The sequence below is a fragment of the Bufo gargarizans genome, chromosome 2 (genome assembly GCF_014858855.1).
Source record: "Bufo gargarizans isolate SCDJY-AF-19 chromosome 2, ASM1485885v1, whole genome shotgun sequence".
Lineage (NCBI taxonomy): Eukaryota > Metazoa > Chordata > Amphibia > Anura > Bufonidae > Bufo > Bufo gargarizans.
Window position 1 is genome coordinate 315216103 of NC_058081.1, and position 20206 is coordinate 315236308.

The 20206-nt window shown below is 49.4% G+C and overlaps 1 protein-coding gene across 1 annotated transcript in view; it reads right to left on the reverse strand.

Moving 5' to 3' along the window:
• CEP290 (centrosomal protein 290) overlaps window positions 1–20206 on the reverse strand; it is a 173127-nt gene that overhangs the window by 20568 nt on the left and 132353 nt on the right. The window contains exons 43-45 of the mRNA XM_044280491.1: window positions 19877–20000; window positions 10286–10420; window positions 10087–10173 (exon numbers count right to left, since the gene is read on the reverse strand). Of these exons, the coding sequence (XP_044136426.1) occupies window positions 10087–10173; window positions 10286–10420; window positions 19877–20000 (346 nt within the window). The remainder of the gene's footprint in view (window positions 1–10086; window positions 10174–10285; window positions 10421–19876; window positions 20001–20206) is intronic.

Sequence of the window (20206 nt, forward strand, 5' to 3'; positions counted from 1 at the left end):
CTGCACTAGGCTTGGCAGTTTTCTGAAAGTGGGCGTGTTTTCTTATGTAAATGAATCTGTAGACAGATTTACTATTGGGAATATTTAAAAAGTCGCAATTTCACTCCATGCTCATCTTATGAGACTTTTTAATAGAACATGCAACTTTTTCGTAAAGATGTGCGACTTTTGTAAAGCTGCTTACTGACGGATAAACTGCTACCGTCAAACCACATTTATTACAGTCTTAAAGGGCCGATCATAAATCTGACTTGGCTAAAACTGACTTTAGCCATATGTGAAAGTGGAGTGAGCTGTCAGAGTCATGATAAATCTGGCCCAGGATCCACCAAAAATGGAGGGAAAAATGGCAGTGCATCTCATAGTGCGAATGTTAATGCCCGTTTTCATTATCTAGAGCAGGAGAGAAGTTAATTTATATTTTGTCTGATAAAGCTTTAGGGGTCTGATCTGAGGTCAGAAAAGCAATTAGAGTATGATACAGAGGACTGATCTGAGGTCTGATGGAGCTTGGGGGGCATGATCTGAGGTCTAAGAAGGAATGGGGGTCTGGTCTGATTCGAGGTCGGAGAAAAAATTACTTTTTTTTTTCTTATTTTCCTCCTCTAAATCCTAGATGTGTGTTATAGTCCAGTGTGTCTTATGGAGCGAAAAATATGATAGTCTAAAAAAGCAGAACAGCCTCCTACAGACAGTAAGCAATGAAATATATGCTCAGTGTCCGCAGTAAAGCTATGTAGCATGCAGAGGAGAAGCAAAGCTACAACTTTGGATGCTGAGTCCCCTAATGACATATGCGATAAAATACAATAGCTATTGCGTGAGGAAAGAGAGAGGTTCTATCTGTAATTACTATTTTTTGGGGACATTGATGATAAATGTATTGATGTAAGAAACTGGGAAGAAAAGCTTGCTGTGCATGTGGGTGGCAGATGCATCAATACCACTTTTCTACTTTACTTTAATGTTCAGAAATGATTGAAATTGTTATTATGAATAATCTTTCTTCACTTGGATGTTTAGAACAGTATGAGCCAAAGTTTTGAATAATATTAAAAGTAACAGTAAATTAGTGCAAGAATTTCCAAATGATGGCAGGCCACTATACATTACACAAATGGGTAACTACATTGTGATATACATTTGTGAAACTAGTATGTCGCCAAACAATACAATACAAGTGCGTAAGGATGTGGCTGCCACATGGAAACCCTTCCATAATTAATGTTTTCGGCTGATCGCTTTATTTAGTCTTAGGATGAAGTGTGAAAGATACACATTTTTTGTGTCCTTTAGGGCGGATTCACACGACCTGCGGTCTGCAAAAAAATATGGATGATGTCAGTGTTGCACATTATTTTTTTTTTTTTTACAGACCTACGGATGGAGTAGAGTTAACACTCCTGTTTTCTGAGAGTTGTTTTATCTAATCTAAGCAAACACCTTCAATTGCTTTTCAATGGCTTTTGTCTCCAGATAACGCGATGAGATAAAAAATTTGACTTAAGAGCTGGAGTGCTAACCCTGCTCCATCTGTATTGTAACAATGTCTACAAAACATTGTTGAACAAAATAGACAATTTTTTCACTTGTTTTCTTGCTTTGAGTTATTACCTTAATTTTTTTAAGTTGATTTTGATAAATACCGTATTTTTCGCACCATAAGACACATCCCCCCCAAAGTGGGGGGGAAATGCCCCTGCGTCTTATGCAGCGAATACTAATGAGCGCTTCCATTATGGAAGCGCTCATTAGTACCCGAGGACCAGGAAGCGGTGAAGACTCTGTACTCACTGCTTCCTGGTCCTCGGCTGTGCAGTGGCTGCGCACAGCTTGAGGGCGCAGCACAGCCGACAGCAGAATGAAGAGGATGGCGCTGTGGGTGAGGAGCGGCGGTGTCTAGAGCAGGAGAGGTAAGTGTTTTTTTTTGTTGTTTTTTTTTTAAGTTCTCTGTGGCGCGGGGGCTGCTAAGAGGCATGGGGGCTCATATGGGGGCTGATGAGAGGCATGGGGGCTGATGAGAGGCATGGGGGCTCATATGGGGGCTGATGAGAGGCATGGGGGCTCATATGGGGATGATGAGAGGCATGAGGGCTGATGAGAGGCAATGGCGGCTGATAAGAGGTATATGGGGTCGGATATGAGGTAATGGGGGCTGATGAGAGGTTGGGGTTCTTATCTGAGGTCTGATTGGGGTTCATTCACATTGGGTCTGATCTGAGGTCTTATTAACATTGGGGGTCTTATAGGGGCTGTGAGCTGAGGTCTGATTAACATTGGGGTTCTGACTGCTGGTCTGACCTGAGGTCTAATTAAAAATATTTTTTTCTTCTTATTGTTCTCCTCTAAAACCTAGGTGCGTCTTAAGGGCCGGTGCATCTTATAGGGCGAAAAATACGGTAAGCGTTTTTTTTTCTGCATAAAGATAATTGTTTTGGGGGGCGTGGCCAACTGCCGTCATGGACGGTCGCATCTGAGAGCAGCTCCGTCTCCCACCAGTAATCCTGAGCCATCCTGCACATTCCGGCTGTAGATATCACCCCCAGCAAGGAAGTTTGGATCTACTATCGAGACCGATTGCGTGCCATGAGCCCCAGCAAAGCACAGATGGCGGCGGAGCGGCTTAAGGAGTTTGCCAGGCAGGACTCCCAACATGGCGCTGCGGCCTCCTCACCATCCCGCACAGCCAGCACGCGGAGTCAGTCCTCACAGCAGCTCCCGTCTGACACAGAGGCCGCACCAGAGCTAACCCTGCAAACCTCCCACCAGCAATTGATGGCGGCTATCACAGGTTGCCAGGTCTCCCTGACAGGGAAGATAGAGGAGGTCAGGGTGGATTTGGGCCTACTACGGCATGACGTGCAGCAGCTACGGGAGAGGGTTAAACTCACTGAAACCAGAGTGTCTGACCTGGAAGATATGACCACTCCATTACCAGCGAGGATAGCCGCCGTGGAGGCCTCCGCGGAACTTTACCGCCAGAAGTGCGATGACCTGGAGAATCGCGCGCGTCGCAATAACGTGCGTATTATCGGCATGCCGGAACGGGCGGAAGGCAATGATCCGGCGATTTTCCTGGAAGGATGGTTCAAGGAGATATTCCCGAACGCTGCCTTCTCCACCGCGTACGCCGTTGAACGGGCGCACCGTGTCCCGGCCAGGCCACTACCACCGGGGGCCCCGCCAAGGCCTTTACTTGCCCGCATGTTAAATTGGCGCGACAGGGATCTCATCCTAGCACAAGCCAGAGTCGCACAGGCCATTACACTGGGCTCAGCGAACATATCCTTATATCCGGACTTCTCCGCTGACCTGCAGAAGAGAAGAGCCACCTTCGTCTCCATTAAAAGACGACTTCGTGAGATGAACCTGAAGTATTCCATGGCATACCCTGCGCGTCTGAGGATCGTCGACGGCGAAAAATCTCTATTTTTCTCTACACCTGCTGAGGCGGGGGACTGGCTTTCGGGAAGACCTCGCCGCTCTCCTCCTAACTGATTTGGGGACAGGATGAAGCTTTGCCACCATCAACAGGGACTCAGTTCAGGATATGCTGAATATGTGGCGTGACTGTCCCATGATTTTACCTCTACAATTTTGCCTGGGTCCTTGGTTGGTAAAGTATTACCTTGCTGTGTTTGGACTCAGAGCCGTTAAGGGTTAATTGCATTCCTGCATATATGATGTTGGTCCGATAGTGCTTATTCGGTCGGGACACTCTGTTATGAATGGTGGGATTCGCTGCTCTACCTGCACTGGGTTTCCATCCCTATACACCGTGCAGGTCCCCCAATGTACGGGGCCACTAGCTACAATGGGCATGTTTATGTTTTACTAGTTCACCCACTGTTTGGGTGGTTACAAGTATGCCTTATGTTAATCGCTTTATTTGAAATGTACAGTCACTCTCTGCATATGATGATCCACATCCATCTCCTCTGCCATAGTGTTCCCCAGTGTCTAGAGTCTTATCCTCCTTCAATTTCTGGTGCTCACTATGGCAGACATTAGAATAATGTCTTGGAACGTCAGAGGGCTGGGCGGGCCCAGGAAACGTATGGCTGTGTTTTCTCATATCCGAAGCCATGCTCCCCATATCCTAGGGTTGCAGGAAACGCACCTCACTGCTGAAACAGGGGGGAGGGTAAGGAAGCCCTGGGCTCAATGGGTGGAAAATGCGTATGGAACCTCATACTCTAGAGGAGTATCATTGCTGATTCATCGGGCAGTCAGATGGGAACCGCACCACACTAGTATTGACCCAGAAGGGAAGTTAGTTTTTGTCTACGCTCATATAAATGGTATGCCATATGTGATTATGAATATGTACAACCCTCCTCCAGCCAGTCTAGCACTGCTTCAGGCAGCGGCAGGATTTGCAGCGCAGTTCCCCACTGCCGGGATTCTCGGCATGGGAGACCTTAATATGATCCTGGATGACTCGCAGGACAGATTTCGCAACCCGTCTGCTAGTCACCCCGGACGGCCCCCACACAGGACTGCTCTGGCGCGCCTCTTGTCTGAGCTGGGATGGCTGGACATATGGAGAGAGAGATATCCAGACAGGATAGAGTTCTCTTGCTTCACACCCTCTAGGGGAGCTCTCTCTAGGATTGACTACCTCCTGGGCACCCCTGGCACCTTTATGGCAACACGAGAGATCCGTTATGGGCTTCAAGGCCCGTCTGACCATGCACCTGTAGTGGCCTCACTTGCTGACCCTTATGTGGCAACCCGAACACCCAAGCAACGTATACACCCATTTTGGCTATCTCTGATATCTCTAAATGACAGGGTGCCTGATCAGCTCCACACCTTCTTAATGGCTCATCCAGATGATACTGACCCGGCCTTATTATGGGACACCCTGAAGGCCTTTCTGCGTGGCTGTCTGAAGTCCTCCATTTCATATGTTAAGAAGTCCACTCGCCGTAAGGAGGAGGAGTTGGGCATACAGTGCAGAAATGCTGAATGTGCGTTTGTATCGGATCCTACCGAGGAGAATAGGAGGGATTGGTTGCTGAAAGGCAGGGATTATATGAACCACCTGCAGGAGAAGGGCGACCGCAAGATGCTTTTCTTGCAACAACAGACCTTTGAGCAAGGGAGTAGAGTGGGTAAGGTGCTTGCGCAGATAGTAAGAAGGAACAATATGTCCCCACCAATACTTCGTATTGCGAACAAGGATGGGACTGTGGTGTCGGACCCGGGGGGTATCCTAGATCGTTTCAGGGAATATTACCAGGACCTTTATTGCTCCTGGGCTGAGTATCCTCCTCAAGCATTAGAGACTTATCTGCAAGAAGTAGATCACCCACAGCTGTCCGAGCCGGATAGGGAACTATTAGATGGTGAGATCACACTGGAAGAAGTGAGCGAGGCAATTGCAGGGTTAAATCTGGGAAAAGCCCCCGGGCCGGACGGGATACCATTGGAGGTATACTCCAAATATGTGGAGATTTTGGCACCACAGCTCCTGCGCATGTACAAGGCGTCTCTGAGCAATGGGGTCCTTCCGGAGACATTGTATGAGGCTTCCATTGTTGTTTTAAAACCTGATAAGGAACCTATAGAGTGTGGGTCATACCGGCCCATTTCACTGTTAAATCTGGACTACAAGATCCTTACTAAAATATTTGCGAATAGAATGAACAGAGTCATATCTACTATCATACATGACGACCAATCAGGCTTTATTCCAGGTAGATCCACCTCTAGTAATATACGCAGAGCGCAGGCTATTGCCCAGCTGGGTTGTGCGGATGGGAGGCCATGGGCGCTGGCGGCTTTGGACACTGCCAAAGCGTTTGATTCCATCGAGTGGCCCTTCTTAGTGCAGGTCCTGCAGTTTTTTGGCTTTGGTCCTGGGTTCATCAAGTGGATCAATCTACTATATAGTTCCCCATCTGCGAACATCATGATTAATGGATCCTTATCACCCACATTTAGGCTATACAGGGGTACCAGACAGGGGTGCCCCCTATCTCCCTTGTTATTCGCGGTGGCCATCGAACATCTGGCGCTGAGAATTCGTCAGGATGCAGTCTATAGAGGTGTGGGGTTGGGAGGCAGGGAGGACAGGCTGGGTTTATATGCTGACGATCTTATTCTGTACATGGATACCGAGAGCAATATCCATTATTGGGCAGTTTGGTGCATTCTCCGGACTATGTATTAACTGGGCCAAGTCGGCCATTATGCCTTTATGGACTTCAGCCTGGCCAGCAGTGTATCAGAATCTCTTAGTAGTGGACAGGTTTAAATATCTAGGAGTGATTATTACTAAAGTCCCGGAGTCCTCTCATTTGTTGAACATAGTCCCTCTGGTAGCATACTTCATGGATAGGTTTAAATCCTGGAATACTTTACCGCTGTCCACGATGGGCCGGGTAAACTTAATCAAAATGGTTCTTCAACCCAAAGCCTTATACCTGTTAGAACACGCTTGTACACCTGTCCCACGAGTATTCTTTGATAAGCTACACTCCCTTATGGCGACATTTATCTGGGGTAGGAACAGGAGAAAATTAGCCGTCAGGTCTCTACAGAGGAGTTGGGATCAGGGTGGAGCAGCTCTGCCAGACTTGCATCTATATTTCCTTGCTGGTCAGTTGCGATATCTGGTGCCATGGGTGACCCGGGACGTACTTCCTAGTTCTGAATACTATTTGCGGGAATATTTGCAGCTTCCCACCCTGTGGCCTGTACTCGAGGGCCGATCTTCAGTGTCAGGCTCGCTCCTACCGATACATAAATTGGCGCACCAGGTATGGGGAGCTGCAAAGTTGCAGCAATATAAGGACCTGCCAGAGGATATACCATTGTGGAACAACCCGATGTTTCCGCACCTGATGCAGAGTGAATGGGAGGTGATTTGGAGAGGATATGGGGTGTGCTGTTTGAAAGATCTATATGAAAAGGGTATACTGTTCGCCTTCTCACAGTTGCAGACCAAAGCGGGTGTTTTGAGGTCACACTTTTTCAGATATCTCCAATTGAGACATGCCCTCCAAGCTCAGTTGAAGGATCTGAATAGGCCGGTGTCAGTTTATCCCCTGATAGGGGTCTTCAGGACCCAAGGCCCAAAGGGATTGATTTCCGCCATTTACACACACCTACTTGGCCTCAAAATTTCAGCTTCTCCTTTAGGCGCGGAATGTAAATGGAGAGGGAATATTCCTACTTTGACGGATGGGGAATGGGGAGAGGCTCTGGAGGCTCCGGTGGCTGTATCCCCATCTCTCAATAACAGATTGACACAGCTCTTCATTTTAAATAGATGTTATTTAACCCCAACCAGGCTTTTTAAAATGGGTAGGAGGCAGAACACGGAGTGCCATAGGTGCCACCTGGCAAATGCGGACTTCTGGCATCTAATATGGGAGTGTAGTCACATACAGCGGTTTTGGAAAGGAGTGGTGGATGTGGTCTCATCCCTGATTCCGGACTCACTAATTGTTTGTCCTAAATCTTGCCTTTTGGGTATAGTAGAAGATGAGTCACGATCACGTTACACTCTTACCCTCATTAGGGAAACCCTATTTATGGCCAGGAAAGCCATTGCGGTTAGATGGATGGCGGACAGACCTCCTACGGTTGGACAATGGAAGACCTTGGTCAATAACATTATTCCCTTTGAGAGGATTATGTACTCCCGTAGGGGTTGCCCTCAAAAATTCGAGAAAATATGGGGTCCATGGTGTGCTTCCCATCTGACTGCTACGACGGCCCATCTGCATTCGGTGGATTGAGGGTGTTCCCGCCTGAATGAGAGACATCAGGCTCTGTTGAAAAGTTTCACTTGCATGCCGTAAATTATGATATGACCTGTAATGCATGGCCTAATGACGTCAGACAAATGATGTTTCGTGGATACCGAATACTGTTTATTGCTCTTTGTAATGACAAGAATTACATGCTATGGCAATTTTATCTATGCAACACTGTACGACTCTTTTCAATGTACGGATCCTTGAATGTACTGTTACATAACTTGCTTATCATTTTCCAATAAAGCGAGTTTAAAAAAAGATAATTGTTTTGTTTTACTTTTGAGGCCTGGTGAAATCCATGAAGTGGCCAGATTATTACTTCTTTGCTCGGCCTGCACAGTGACTCATATTATTGTTTGTATGATACAATGTTATACCTCTATATGCGCAGCTTCAGCATGCAGCTAACCTTATTAACACCAAGACTCCAAAGTTACGTGCCGTTTTGTGCAATTGCCTCAAGTGTGAATAAACACTGACGTTTTGATTTAAGAACTTGTATATTGCCTCTGTACTGTGCCCGCTTACCCTATCTACCAGAGCAAAACTCTATATATATCTATATATATATATATATAAAATATTGCAGCACCAGCCAATATTAGGAATGGGTGCTAGCTCCAAATGAGAGGCTTACCCAATTTGTATAGCTGAAAAGTGAAGCCTTTCTCAAAGGCTTCATGTTGGAGCCGAAATGTTGCGTCACTTATAGGTGAATAAATACATCCTTTTTTTACTGCAATCTCGGAGTGCTGCTCTACTTTTCAGCTATATATATATATAATTGTTTTAAAAAAATGTTTTTACTGGAACAGTGCAGTCTGCTGGGCTATTCCATGCAGTAAGAAAAAAAATGAAGGAAAACTCAGAGACTGCCAAATGTAGGCCATAAGTACACTCTGGTTAATGAGTCTGTAACGTATGTCCCAGTCGCTTTCCCAGCGCATTCAGTAAATGCACACGGCAGTGTGAATAGAAATAAACTGCTACTCTGAAACAGCTGACATTTGCTCACGCCAGTGTTTTGTGTATCCACAATCATCCGACATTCAAGGATTGTCAGAACACATTATTTACATGTTATATTTTGTACTGAACACTCTGGAATACAGGAGGTTATTTATTAAGACCGGGGCTCATGCACACTGACCGTTCCATTTTGTGCAGTCCGCAAATTGCAGAAAACGGAAGCCGCCCGTGTGCCTTCCGCAATTTGCGGAGCGGAACGTGCTGCCCATTGTAGAAATGCCTATTCTTGTCCGCAAAATGGACAAGAATAGGGCATGATATATATATTTTTTTTTTTGCGGGGCCACGGAACAAAGCACGGATGCGGACAGCACACGGAGTGCTGTCCGCATCTTTTGTGGCCCCATTGAAGTGAATGGGTGTGGCTCGGATGCGAACCACAACAACGGTCGTGTGCATGAGGCCTAAAGCAGGCGGAGAAAATGAGGATTGAGACGGGCCTGCCAGCCTGCCCCTTCTCCAACCTTTGCGTCACAATCTACGCCAGAAATTTCTGATCGTAAATGCTTTCACGCTGTCTTCTAACTCTAAGTGATCTGATGTTCTCAATATCTGCCTAATAACCACTTTTCTACTGGTCATAAACTGCCCAATAACTGTATAATGTATTGTCACAGAACAATGTCATTTGTACATACAGTCTGCGCTTATTTTCTTGTATAAAAGATTACTGCAAAGTTTTAAATGGTATAAATTACTGTATGTTCAGACTTCCCCCTTAGTTTTCTATATAATATAAAAGACGGACATCATATTATAATGATTATTGCTGCTATAAGTGTGCATCCACAAACAACTCGCCAATCCCTTACCCAGTTCTGATGATTCCCAGGTCCCTTGCCGGTCTTTACTTCCTGCTCCCTCCTGACACAGACCACTGTTCAGAGGGGTAGGAAGTAGAGTCCGGAACTGGAATGGCAGGGAATCAGAAAGTTATGACTTTGTTTCTGTTTTATTTATTTTATGCACTTATATGGCACTGACATGTTCCGCAGCGCTTTACAGACATTGACATCATTTCTAGCCTTCTAAGCCGTTTTCAAATGTATTTTTCATGGCTGGAAAACCCCTTTAAGGGGGGGGGGGGGCAGATGCTTTTTTGTTAATACAGCCATTATGATGTTGGATTAAAATCATTCTAAAAAAGTATTTACTCCTGTTCTTTTTGGCCAATATTAAAAACTTAATGAGAAGAAGGCATTCTGTGTAAAATATGTAGCAATAAGGCAGATGTGGAAGGGGACTGATTGTTTTTCAGAGAACTGTACAAGATGTCGGAACTCACCCCTCTGACATTTCCAACTTTACGTTCTGCTTCCAGTTTATCTTTTTTGAGAAGTTCACACATTTCTTTTAAATTAGATATTTGATCCTAAAAAGTGAAATATAAACATATGGCGTTATCAGAATTGTACTACACACAAAGAACGGCAGACCAGGAGTTTGCATACACTTCATTTTGAATTCTAATAGTCACATACTACCTTTAGACGAGGCAAGTCTTTATTGGCCTGCTCCACTTGGAACTGCAGCTCAACATTTTCAGCAGACAGTCTCAGATTTTCCTTCTGCAGTTCCATTTCTCTACTGGATGGATCCTCTGATCCAACCCCTGATGTCTGGAGGGGAAATAAACAATTTTACACTGAAATACATGATTTACTACAATATGCCATCTACATAATATACATTGGGTTTGAAATATCTTCAAGACACAACTAGATAAGCAGTGCTAAAGACCTACCTACTGCTAAAGGATACACTAAGGAAACCACTAGAGATAATGTGGGGAAGGTTAGGCAATAGAAGACTCTCACACCTGCAGAAGAGCACTGAGGTCTACACTCATATCCAGTTTATTAGCGCAGTCCTTCTCAGATGCGTTCCTTCCACACATAGAGGCCTCATTTTCCTTAGCTTTAGAGTAAGAAGTCTGCTGACCATCATGTAAAGTAGTAGGACATTTGGCATTAGAATTGAACTCTGTCAGCTCTTCCTCTTTCATCTCTCCATTTCTACTCAATCGTCCATCGTTGAAAAGGTAGGTATCCTCAGCTTCTTGAACTGTATTTGCCCTGCTGGCTTTATTGGATGACATGTCAAAGGTATTCTGGCTGTCAACATCATCATCATCAGACTCCTGCTCATCGATGGCGGACGCATCGCCCAGCCCTGGGGTTGCGGTTGTACTAACAGGAAGTGAAGTATCGCCTGGTTTAGAAGACTGTGCCCCACTGGCAGCGTCACATGATCTTGGGGAAGGTGTGTTGCTGGCTGGTGTGGTTGTTTCTGGACTTTTAGAACTTGTTGCATTTTCTGTTCTACTGCAAACACGCAATTCATCGCCCAGATCAGAAGCGGTTTCACTTCCTGCTATGGCAGAGGCATCATCTGTGTAATGTACAGCCAGGCAAGGATTTGAGACATCCACATTTTCAGCATGCGTTTCTTTGCTCTGTGCTGTGCAGGAAGACAACACCTCCATATGCTTGGCAAAACGGTCAAAGTCGTCCTCCACCGCAACTGTTTTCTTTGCCTTCGTTCTTTTAAAGAGGCTTCTCTTTGTGTTAGGAGTTACTGCGGCTTCTCGCACGTAGGAAAGAAAAGTAGTCTTTTCTCTGTCTTCCTCTACATTCTGAGGTGTGACATGTCCATATTGTATGCAAAGAAAAGAGAAGTTGAGGATACACATGCATATATGATAGGACCAGTGATGGCAGTTTCGCAGTGTTCGCCCGCGAACACATGCGGGCTGCCATCTTAACTCACATGTCCGGCGATGCACAGGTAAGCCCTTACCTGTGTCTGTGCCGCGAGCCGGTCTGAAACAAATGCAGTCATCGGGAGCAGGCAGTTCAGAGAACAGCCGATGAAGGCCCCCGGCGGCTGTTCTCGGAACTGCCTGCTCCTGGTGACCGCAATTGTTTCAGACCGTCTCGCAGCAGAGGCACGGGCTTACCTATGCATCGCCGGACTTGTGAGTTAGGATGGCAGCCCGCATGTGTTTGCGGGCGAACACTGCGAACTGGCCATTACTGGATAGGACATTAATTTCTACCGTATCTGCTGCCTGTCATCGTCTTCGATTTATTAGGATAACGGTTAGAGGAGTGACCGTCTGTTATGTGTAGGTAGGGCCTCTATAGGAACTAATGTGCGTCAGCCTCTTGTCATTCAGGAGTACAGAGGCTGCCGCACACTGCATCTAGGTCCCCCGATCCTTGCCGAGGGGGAGCCGGAGCACACCTGGAACTGCAAGATTCTGCTTGTACAGATGCTGTTGTCATGCTTGACCACAACATCTGAAAGGTTAAAGTCTGTGATCGGCGTTACTGTAGGTCATAAACATTAGTCCCGATTTCCTTCTTTAGAGTCCACTGGTTGGGAAGGGGTTAACTAACTTCTCTGTCCATCTCACTGAGATGGACGCATATCCTCAGTTCCATCATTCAACTGCCACCCGCTGCAGCAGACAGAACATGCTCTTTGAGCTGCCAGGCTGATATAAATCTAAGAGGACCAATGAATGGGGAGATCTCTGGACTCATGTGAGGTACTGGGCTGGTTCTAGCCTTGTTAGGCTACTTTCACGCTAGCGTTCGGGGCTCCGCTTGTGAGTTCCGTTTGAAGGCTCTCACTAGCGGCCCCGAACGGATCCGTCCAGCCCTAATGCATTCTGAGTGGATGCGGATCCGCTGAGAATGCATCAGTCTGGCACAGTTTGGCCTCCGCTCCGCTCAGCAGGCGGACACCTGAACGCTGCTTGCAGCGTTTGGGTGTCCGCCTGGCTGTGCGGAGGCAAACGGATCCGTCCAGACTTACAATGTAAGTCAATAGGGACGGATCCGTTTGAAGTTGACAATATGGCTCAATTTTCAAACGGATCCGTCCCCCATTGACTTTCAACGTAAAGTCAAAACTGATCCGTTTGCATTATCATGGTAATGCAAACGGATCCGTTCTGAACGCATCTAAGCGTTTGCATTATAGGTGCGGATCCGTCTGTGCAGATACCAGACTGATCCGCTTTGAACGCAAGTGTGAAAGTAGCCTTAGAGAGATATTGTTGTGTACTATGATGTCTAATTAATTTTTTTACATTAATCATGGGATAACCCCTTTAAGATACATTATAAATGAAAATAAAATGCAAAAAATATGTAAATGAGTTCCTTCCTAGAAAAAAGATAAGCGGCATATAGGACACAATGGTCTCCTCCCTGTGGTCAAAAGCTTTACAGATCGCTAAGTAATTTAGTATGGGTCCATTCATTCAACAGAAGATACTTTAGAATATCTTGAACACTTCACCAATAAAACTACTGCTTATCCTATCAGAATTCTTTTTTTTTTTTTATTAAAGGGACTCTGTCACCAGTTTCTAAACCCCACTTTTAAAAATATTGTTCTGTCCATGGTGCCCTTGTGATTACTAAGGTGTTGTTATAAGCTAAATCTGCTGGCTCGTTTTGATAAAAAAAAACGTTTTATCTAACCTGTCATATAGTTAAGGTGCCCAGGGCGTTTCTCATGGCCTGAAGATGCCGCCCGCCGCCGTTGGTGCCCAGCTCCTCCTCTGCTCTCGTCAGCGCCGCCTGAAAATCATGATACGCCTCCGGCTCTCCCTCACTCCCCCCTCCTTCTTTTCTAAGATCCCGCGCGTGCGCACAGGCCTGTGCCTGATGCGCCCGTGCGGACTTTTCGGTTCAGCCTCATTGAGCGAAGTGCGCATGCGCGAGCACTTCGCTCTACCTCCCGATAACGAGAACACTGCCGCACGCACGGGATCTTAGAAAAGAAGGAGGGGGGAGTGAGGGAGAGCCGGAGGCGTATCTCATGATTTTCAGGCGGCGCTGACGAGAGCAGAGGAGGAGCTGGGCACCAACGGCGGCGGGCGGCATCTTCAGGCCATGAGAAACGCCCTGGGCACCTTAACTATATGACTGACAGGTTAGATAAGGAGATTTTTGTATAACTTACCAGTTAAATCTCTTTCTCGCTCTTCCTTGGGGGACACAGACCTTGGGTATAGCTCAGCTCCCTAGGAGGCGTGAAGAGAATTAACTGGTAAGTTATACAAAAATCTCCTTTTCTCGCCCATTTTCCTTGGGGGACACAGACCTTGGGACGTTCAAGAGCAGTCCAAGAAGGGAGGGACCACAAACCCAAGGCGGAACACCACCAGAGCATCAGGAAACCGCTGCCTGCAAAACCAGGCGGCCCAAAGCAGCATCCGCTGATGCATGCGTATGCACTCTATAGAACTTTGTGAAAGTGTGCAGAGAGGACCAAGTGGCTGCTTTGCACAACTGTTCAGCCGAGGCCCGATGCCTCTGCGCCCAGGAAGCTCCGACTGCTCTGGTGGAATGAGCAGTGACGCCGAAAGGCGGAGCTCTGCCCTTGGCTCGATAAGCCTCAGACACCGCCAGTTTAATGAAACGGGCAATAGCCACCTTGGAGACCGCCAAACCCTTGCGCGAACCCTCCGGAACCACAAACAGGGAGTCCGTGCGCCGAAAGGATCCGGTGACCTCCAAGTAAATCCTCAACGCCCTGACCACATCCAGACGGTGCAGTTCCTGTTCTCTGGGGTGGGAAGGAGAGGGACAGAGCGACGGAAGGACGATGTCCTCATTGATGTGAAAGGCGGAGACCACCTTTGGCAGGAAAGTCGGGACAGGCCGAAGCACAACCTTATCCTGGTGGAAGATCAGGAAAGGTTCGGAGCAAGAAAGAGCCGCTAACTCCGACACCCGTCGGAGAGACGTGATGGCCACAAGAAAGATGACCTTGCAGGACAGAAGGCGAAGGGAGACCTCCCGTAAAGGCTCGAAGGGGGCTGATTGGAGCGCCGAGAGCACCACATTCAGGTCCCAGGAAGGAACTGGAGGGCGGTACGGCGGAACAGAGGGAGCCACCCCTTGTAAGAAGGTCTTAATTGGCCCTAGAGGGGCCAGGGGACGCTGGAGAAGAATAGACAGCGCCGAAATCTGACCCTTCAGAGAACTGAGGCTCAGCCCCAGGTCCAGACCCGACTGGAGGAAGGACAGGATTGTGGGAAGAGAAAACCGGAGAGGTGGGATGCTCCGGGACTCACAGAACCCCAGATAGGACCTCCAAACCCGATAGTAGATCCTAGAGGATACGGGCTTACGAGCACGGATCATGGTGCGGACTACGTCCGCGGAGAAACCCCGTCGCGTTAAGACGGCGGTCTCAATAGCCACGCCGTCAAACGTAGCGAGCCTAAATGCTCGTGGAAGATCGGTCCCTGAGAGAGAAGGTCTTCCCTGGAGGGCAGTGGCCACGGTGCGTCTGCCAACAGCAACATTAGGTCGGCGTACCAAGACCGGCGGGGCCAATCCGGGGCGATTAGAATCGCAGGGACGCCCTCTGCCGCGATCCTCCGAAGAACCCGTGGCAGGAGGGGAAAAGGAGGAAAGACGTACAGAAGGGAGAATTCGCGCCACGGAAGGACGAGCGCGTCGGCGCCGTATGCCTTCGGGTCCCGTGCTCTGGCCAGGTATAGGGGGACCTTGTGGTTGAATTTGGAGGCCATGAGGTCCACGTCGGGGCGACCCCAGCGAAGACAAAGGGCTTCGAACACCTCTGGGTGCAAGGACCATTCTCCCGGGTCGATGGTGGACCGGCTGAGGAAATCCGCCGCCCAGTTGTCCACCCCCGGGATGTAAATCGCAGATAAGGCCGGCACGTGCGTCTCCGCCCAGAGGAGAATGAGGGTCACCTCTTGCATCGCTGCAGCGCTGCGAGTGCCTCCCTGATGGTTTATGTATGCCACAGCCGTGGCATTGTCCGATTGGATCCGAACAGGGTGGCCCCTCAGCAGATGGGTCCAGTGTCTGAGGGACAGAAGAATCGCCCTCAGTTCCAGAATATTGATTGGAAGTCTGGACTCCGATAGAGACCAAACGCCCTGGACGGACCGGGGAGAGAAAACCCCCCCCCCCCCCCCACCCCCGTAAGCTGGCATTGGTGGTAATCACCAGCCAGTTCAGTGGAAGGAAGGGGAGGCAGAAGAAAGGTCCTGTCCAGACTCCTCGGTGATTTGTCCCAGGCCGACAGAATTGCCCTCTGAAAGGTGCGGGATCGGAATTGTGCGAACGGCACCGCTTCGAAACAGGCAACCATCTTTCCAAACAACCGCATGCTGGATCTGAGGGAAGGACGGTGATGACGGAGGAGACTGCGAACCGACCCGCGAAGGGCCAGACGCTTGTCCGACGGAACTCTGTATCCAGGAGCATCCCCAGGAAGATCAGCCGTCTGGAGGGGGTAAGGGAAGACTTGGGGTGGTTGATAATCCAACCGAACCGCGTCAGGGTCTCCAGAGTGAGTTCCACACTGCCGGATGTCTGAGAGAAGGAGGGTGCCTTGACCAGGATGTCGTCCAAGTATGGGAGAAGAAAAACACTTCTTGAACGTAGAAGGGCCAAGACAGGGGCCAGGACCTTGGTGAACACTCGAGGAGCCGTCGCCAGACCAAAGGGAAGGGCGACGAATTGGAAGTGATCGTCCCCCACCGCGAAGCGCAGGAAGCGGTGATGACATGGAGCAACCGGAACGTGGAGGTATGCATCCTGAATGTCGATTGAGGCCATGAAATCCCCTCTTTCCAGGGAGGCCACTGCGGACCTGAGAGACTCCATCCGGAATCTCTGCAGTCGGAGAAAACGGTTCAGGCGTTTTAGGTCCAAGATCGGTCGCACTGAGCCTTCCTTCTTGGGAACCACAAAGAGGTTCGAGTAGAACCCCCTGAACCTTTCCGTCGGAGGCACGGGGGCGACGACACCCTTGTCCATTAGAGAGTGAATGGCCGTGAAGAAGGCGGCCGCTCGTACGGGATCCCGTGGAGGACGGGATCGGAAGACACGGTCTGGCGGAATGGACGCAAATTCGATTTTGTATCCGCAAGATGCAATCTCGAGCGCCCATGCGTCTGAGATGTGGGCCCGCCATACGTTCCTGAATAGGAGAAGGCGGCCCCCCACCCGGGTGGGTGGGGGCGCACCTTCAGGCAGAGGGCTGCTGGCCTGTGGGAGCCCGTGCAGGCTGGGACTTGCGCCAGGCAGGTTGCGTCCGAAAAAACGGCTTCTTGCGTCTATCCTGGGCTGGGCCAGAGGAAGAAGAACTGGCCGCGGGTCTAGACCCGGTGGGCTTGCGAAAGGACCGAAAACGGGACGAACCAGCACGACCACGGGGGGCGCCCTTTGGCCTGGACTGGGGGAGGTGAGTACTCTTCCCACCCGTGGCCTCTGATATAAGTTCGTCCAGACGGGTTCCGAACAGGCGGGAACCCGTGAATGGTAGGCCGGCCAAAGAGCGTTTGGAAGCGGCGTCCGCCACCCAAACCTTCAGCCAGAGTTCCCTCCTGACAGAAACTGCCAGGGCAGAGGAACGGGCAATGAGGGCACCCGCATCAAGGGAGGCCTCACAGACGAATTTTCCGGCCTGAACAATTAGTTGGGCTAAGGAACGGAGGTCCTGAACAGGGACGTCCGACCCCAACTCCTGTTCCAGTTGCAAACCCCATTCAGAGACCGCTTTACCAACCCAGGCGGAGGCAAAGACCGGTCTAAGGGCCGAACCAGAGGCAGTAAATATGGCCTTGGAGAGGGATTCCGTACGACTGTCCTCAACAGACTGGAGGGAAGATCCGTCCTGTACAGGAATAGTAGTGCTTTTGGACAGGCGAGCCACGGGAGGATCAACCTTAGGCGGGGATGTCCACGTGGTCACAGAATCCGCTGGAAAGGGATAACAAATGTCCAGCTTTTTGGGTGTAATAAAGCGGACGTTAGGCCGAGTCCAAGCCTTGGATACCACAGAAGAAAAGTCAGCGTGTATGGGAAAAACCTTGGAGGCCTGTTTGGGGCGGAGAAAGGACACGCCGGCCTGTTCAGAGCTGGGGGGGTCATCGTGTAGCTGAAAGGTATCACGGATGTTAGTGATAAGATGCCCCACCGCGGACGCCAATTTGGATGGAAGCTCTGAGTCCATGTCCACATCCGAATCCGCCAGTTCTCCCTCAGAAAGCGTATCCCTTTGAGAGGATAGACTTGACTGAGCTCGCACGCATGGCGGAGAGAGCGAAGCATCTGGAGAAGATGTGCGCTCAACCCTTGAACGTTTCCGAGTATGCCGGGCCCTGGAAGATTCGCTGGGAGGCAGGGAACCAGTGGGGGGGCGGCAGAAACGGTAGTCCCAGCGGGTGCGACAGGGATTGTGGCAGCCTGCGGGAGAGGCAGTCTATCCACGAGACGGCCCACTACGTGTGTAAGGCTTTCCACCGCCTGAGACAGAGACCTAGCCCAGTCAGGGGGTTCAGAGGCACCGGGGGGCGCAGCGGGAAGCGGGCCCTGCACGGGGGCCTGACATGCAAGGCAATGCGGCTCAGATTGCCCACGCGAAAAAGTTCCTTACAGGCGGTACAGGCATGGTACCAGGGTTTGGGGGCACCCGTGGGATCTGACATGCTGAAGTGTGGTTGTACTCTAATATAGAGACCACAAAGGGTTATAGCAGCTATGACCAGGAGGGTTAGGAGAGGGTTAACTGTCCTACCAGTGCCTCAGAAGAACGTCAGGAGTAGAGATGGCCCAGATCAGCAGCAGCAGAGAGCAGCGAACTGCAGTGAGCCAGCAGATATCGCCCACAGAAGCCGAGCGATGTACACAGGAGTTTAGAGTCTCCCACCGTGTCCCAGCTTCCTGTCAGGAGTTAGGAAACGCGGGAAACCAGCAGAAGCGTGGGGAACAAGCTCCGCCCCCTCCAGTGCTTGAAATGTCTCCTGAAGGAGAACTTAACTCCGCCCCCAAAATGATGCGCCCGTAAGCCACGCCCCCTGCTGCCGAAAACGCTCTCAGGGCTAAGAAGCCGCCAGAAAATAAAGGGCCCGCAGGCCCCTAGAGTGCGGCGATGTGCCCAGGTGGGTGACCCTTCTGCCACCATGTCCCTTGCTCCGCCGAGCCCGATCTGCCCATGTCGGGCATAAGCCCCGCCCCCCCGCTCTCGGAACGGAACGGGCGGCGGCGGGAAGGGAGAGAGGGAGAGAGTATGCCGGGCCCTGAAGAAAGCAGCGTGGGGGGAACGGCGTGGGGGTGCTGAGGATATACCTGAGGGGAGCTGGGGAGGTCTGCTTGAGCGCTCAGCTCTCAGGGCTAGTGACCACGAGTGCCCCCCTTTCCCAGAGGGGTAGATGCTGCAGATAGGGACGGGGTATGGGCTGGAATAGCCATCTCACCGGCCGACGTCTTCACCCTCAGTTCCTTCCAGCAGGGTCGCCCCTTCAGCCACTGGCACCGCAGTGGCAGGGAGCTGGAAGAGGGGCTTGGCGTGCGGGCGACCCCCTAGCTGGCGGGATGTAGGGGAGCCATTGCTGCCCAGATCCTCCTATTGCTTCTGTGGGGGAGGCAGCAGTGCAGATAAGTGGGCACTGGCGCAGCTCAACCCCGGGAGAGCAGAGAGGTCCATGCGTCTCTGGTATCCCTAGGAAAAAGTAAAATAACAAAATTTGAGGAAAAATAAAATAACAAGGAGAAAACAGCCCTGCAGTAGCAGGGGGTGTCTTGCCTCCTTGGACACTAAGCTAAAACTGGTAGCCTCTATCTCCAGGCTGAGGGTATAGCTGATGGAGGAGGGGCTTAACAGTTTTACTTAGTGTCACGCCTCCTAGGGAGCTGAGCTATACCCAAGGTCTGTGTCCCCCAAGGAAAATGGGCGAGAAAAAACGTTTTTTTATCAAAATGAGCCAGCAGATTTAGCTTATAACAACACCTTAGTAATCACAAGGGCACCATGGACAGAACAATATTTTTAAAAGTGGGGGTTAGAAACTGGTGACAGAGTCCCTTTAAATAAAAATAGCTTGCTACAGGAAACTCCTCCACCTTTCTTTTGACCTAGGTTTGCTAGATTTCCAGATATATTTTACTCGGCAGATATGATGGTCGAGTATGAACATATGCCAAGCAAAGGTACACAGAAAACAGCTCACAAAACACTACAAAAACAGTACCTAAATCATTACAGCAAGTGCTATGTATCACAATACTTACAGAGGGCCTGGATAGGTTGTCCCTCGAAAGCTGCCGTTCCAGTACTTGAAGCTTTTCTTGCAGATATTGATTTTTTAAGTGCAGTTCATCCACCACAGAATCTCGAGGCAACGCCTGCTTTGTTCTATGGAAAAAGAAAAAAAAAAAATATTAATATGTAGCAATTGTAAAACAAACTGCTGATTGGTAAATCACATTAAAAGGGAGTTTTCCCCCAAAATATATAAATGGCCATATATTTTCAACATCTAGTCATAACACCGTAATAGTGGGGGTCATTAACCCCTTCAGGACCCTGCCATTTTTCACTTTAAGCACCAATCCATTTTT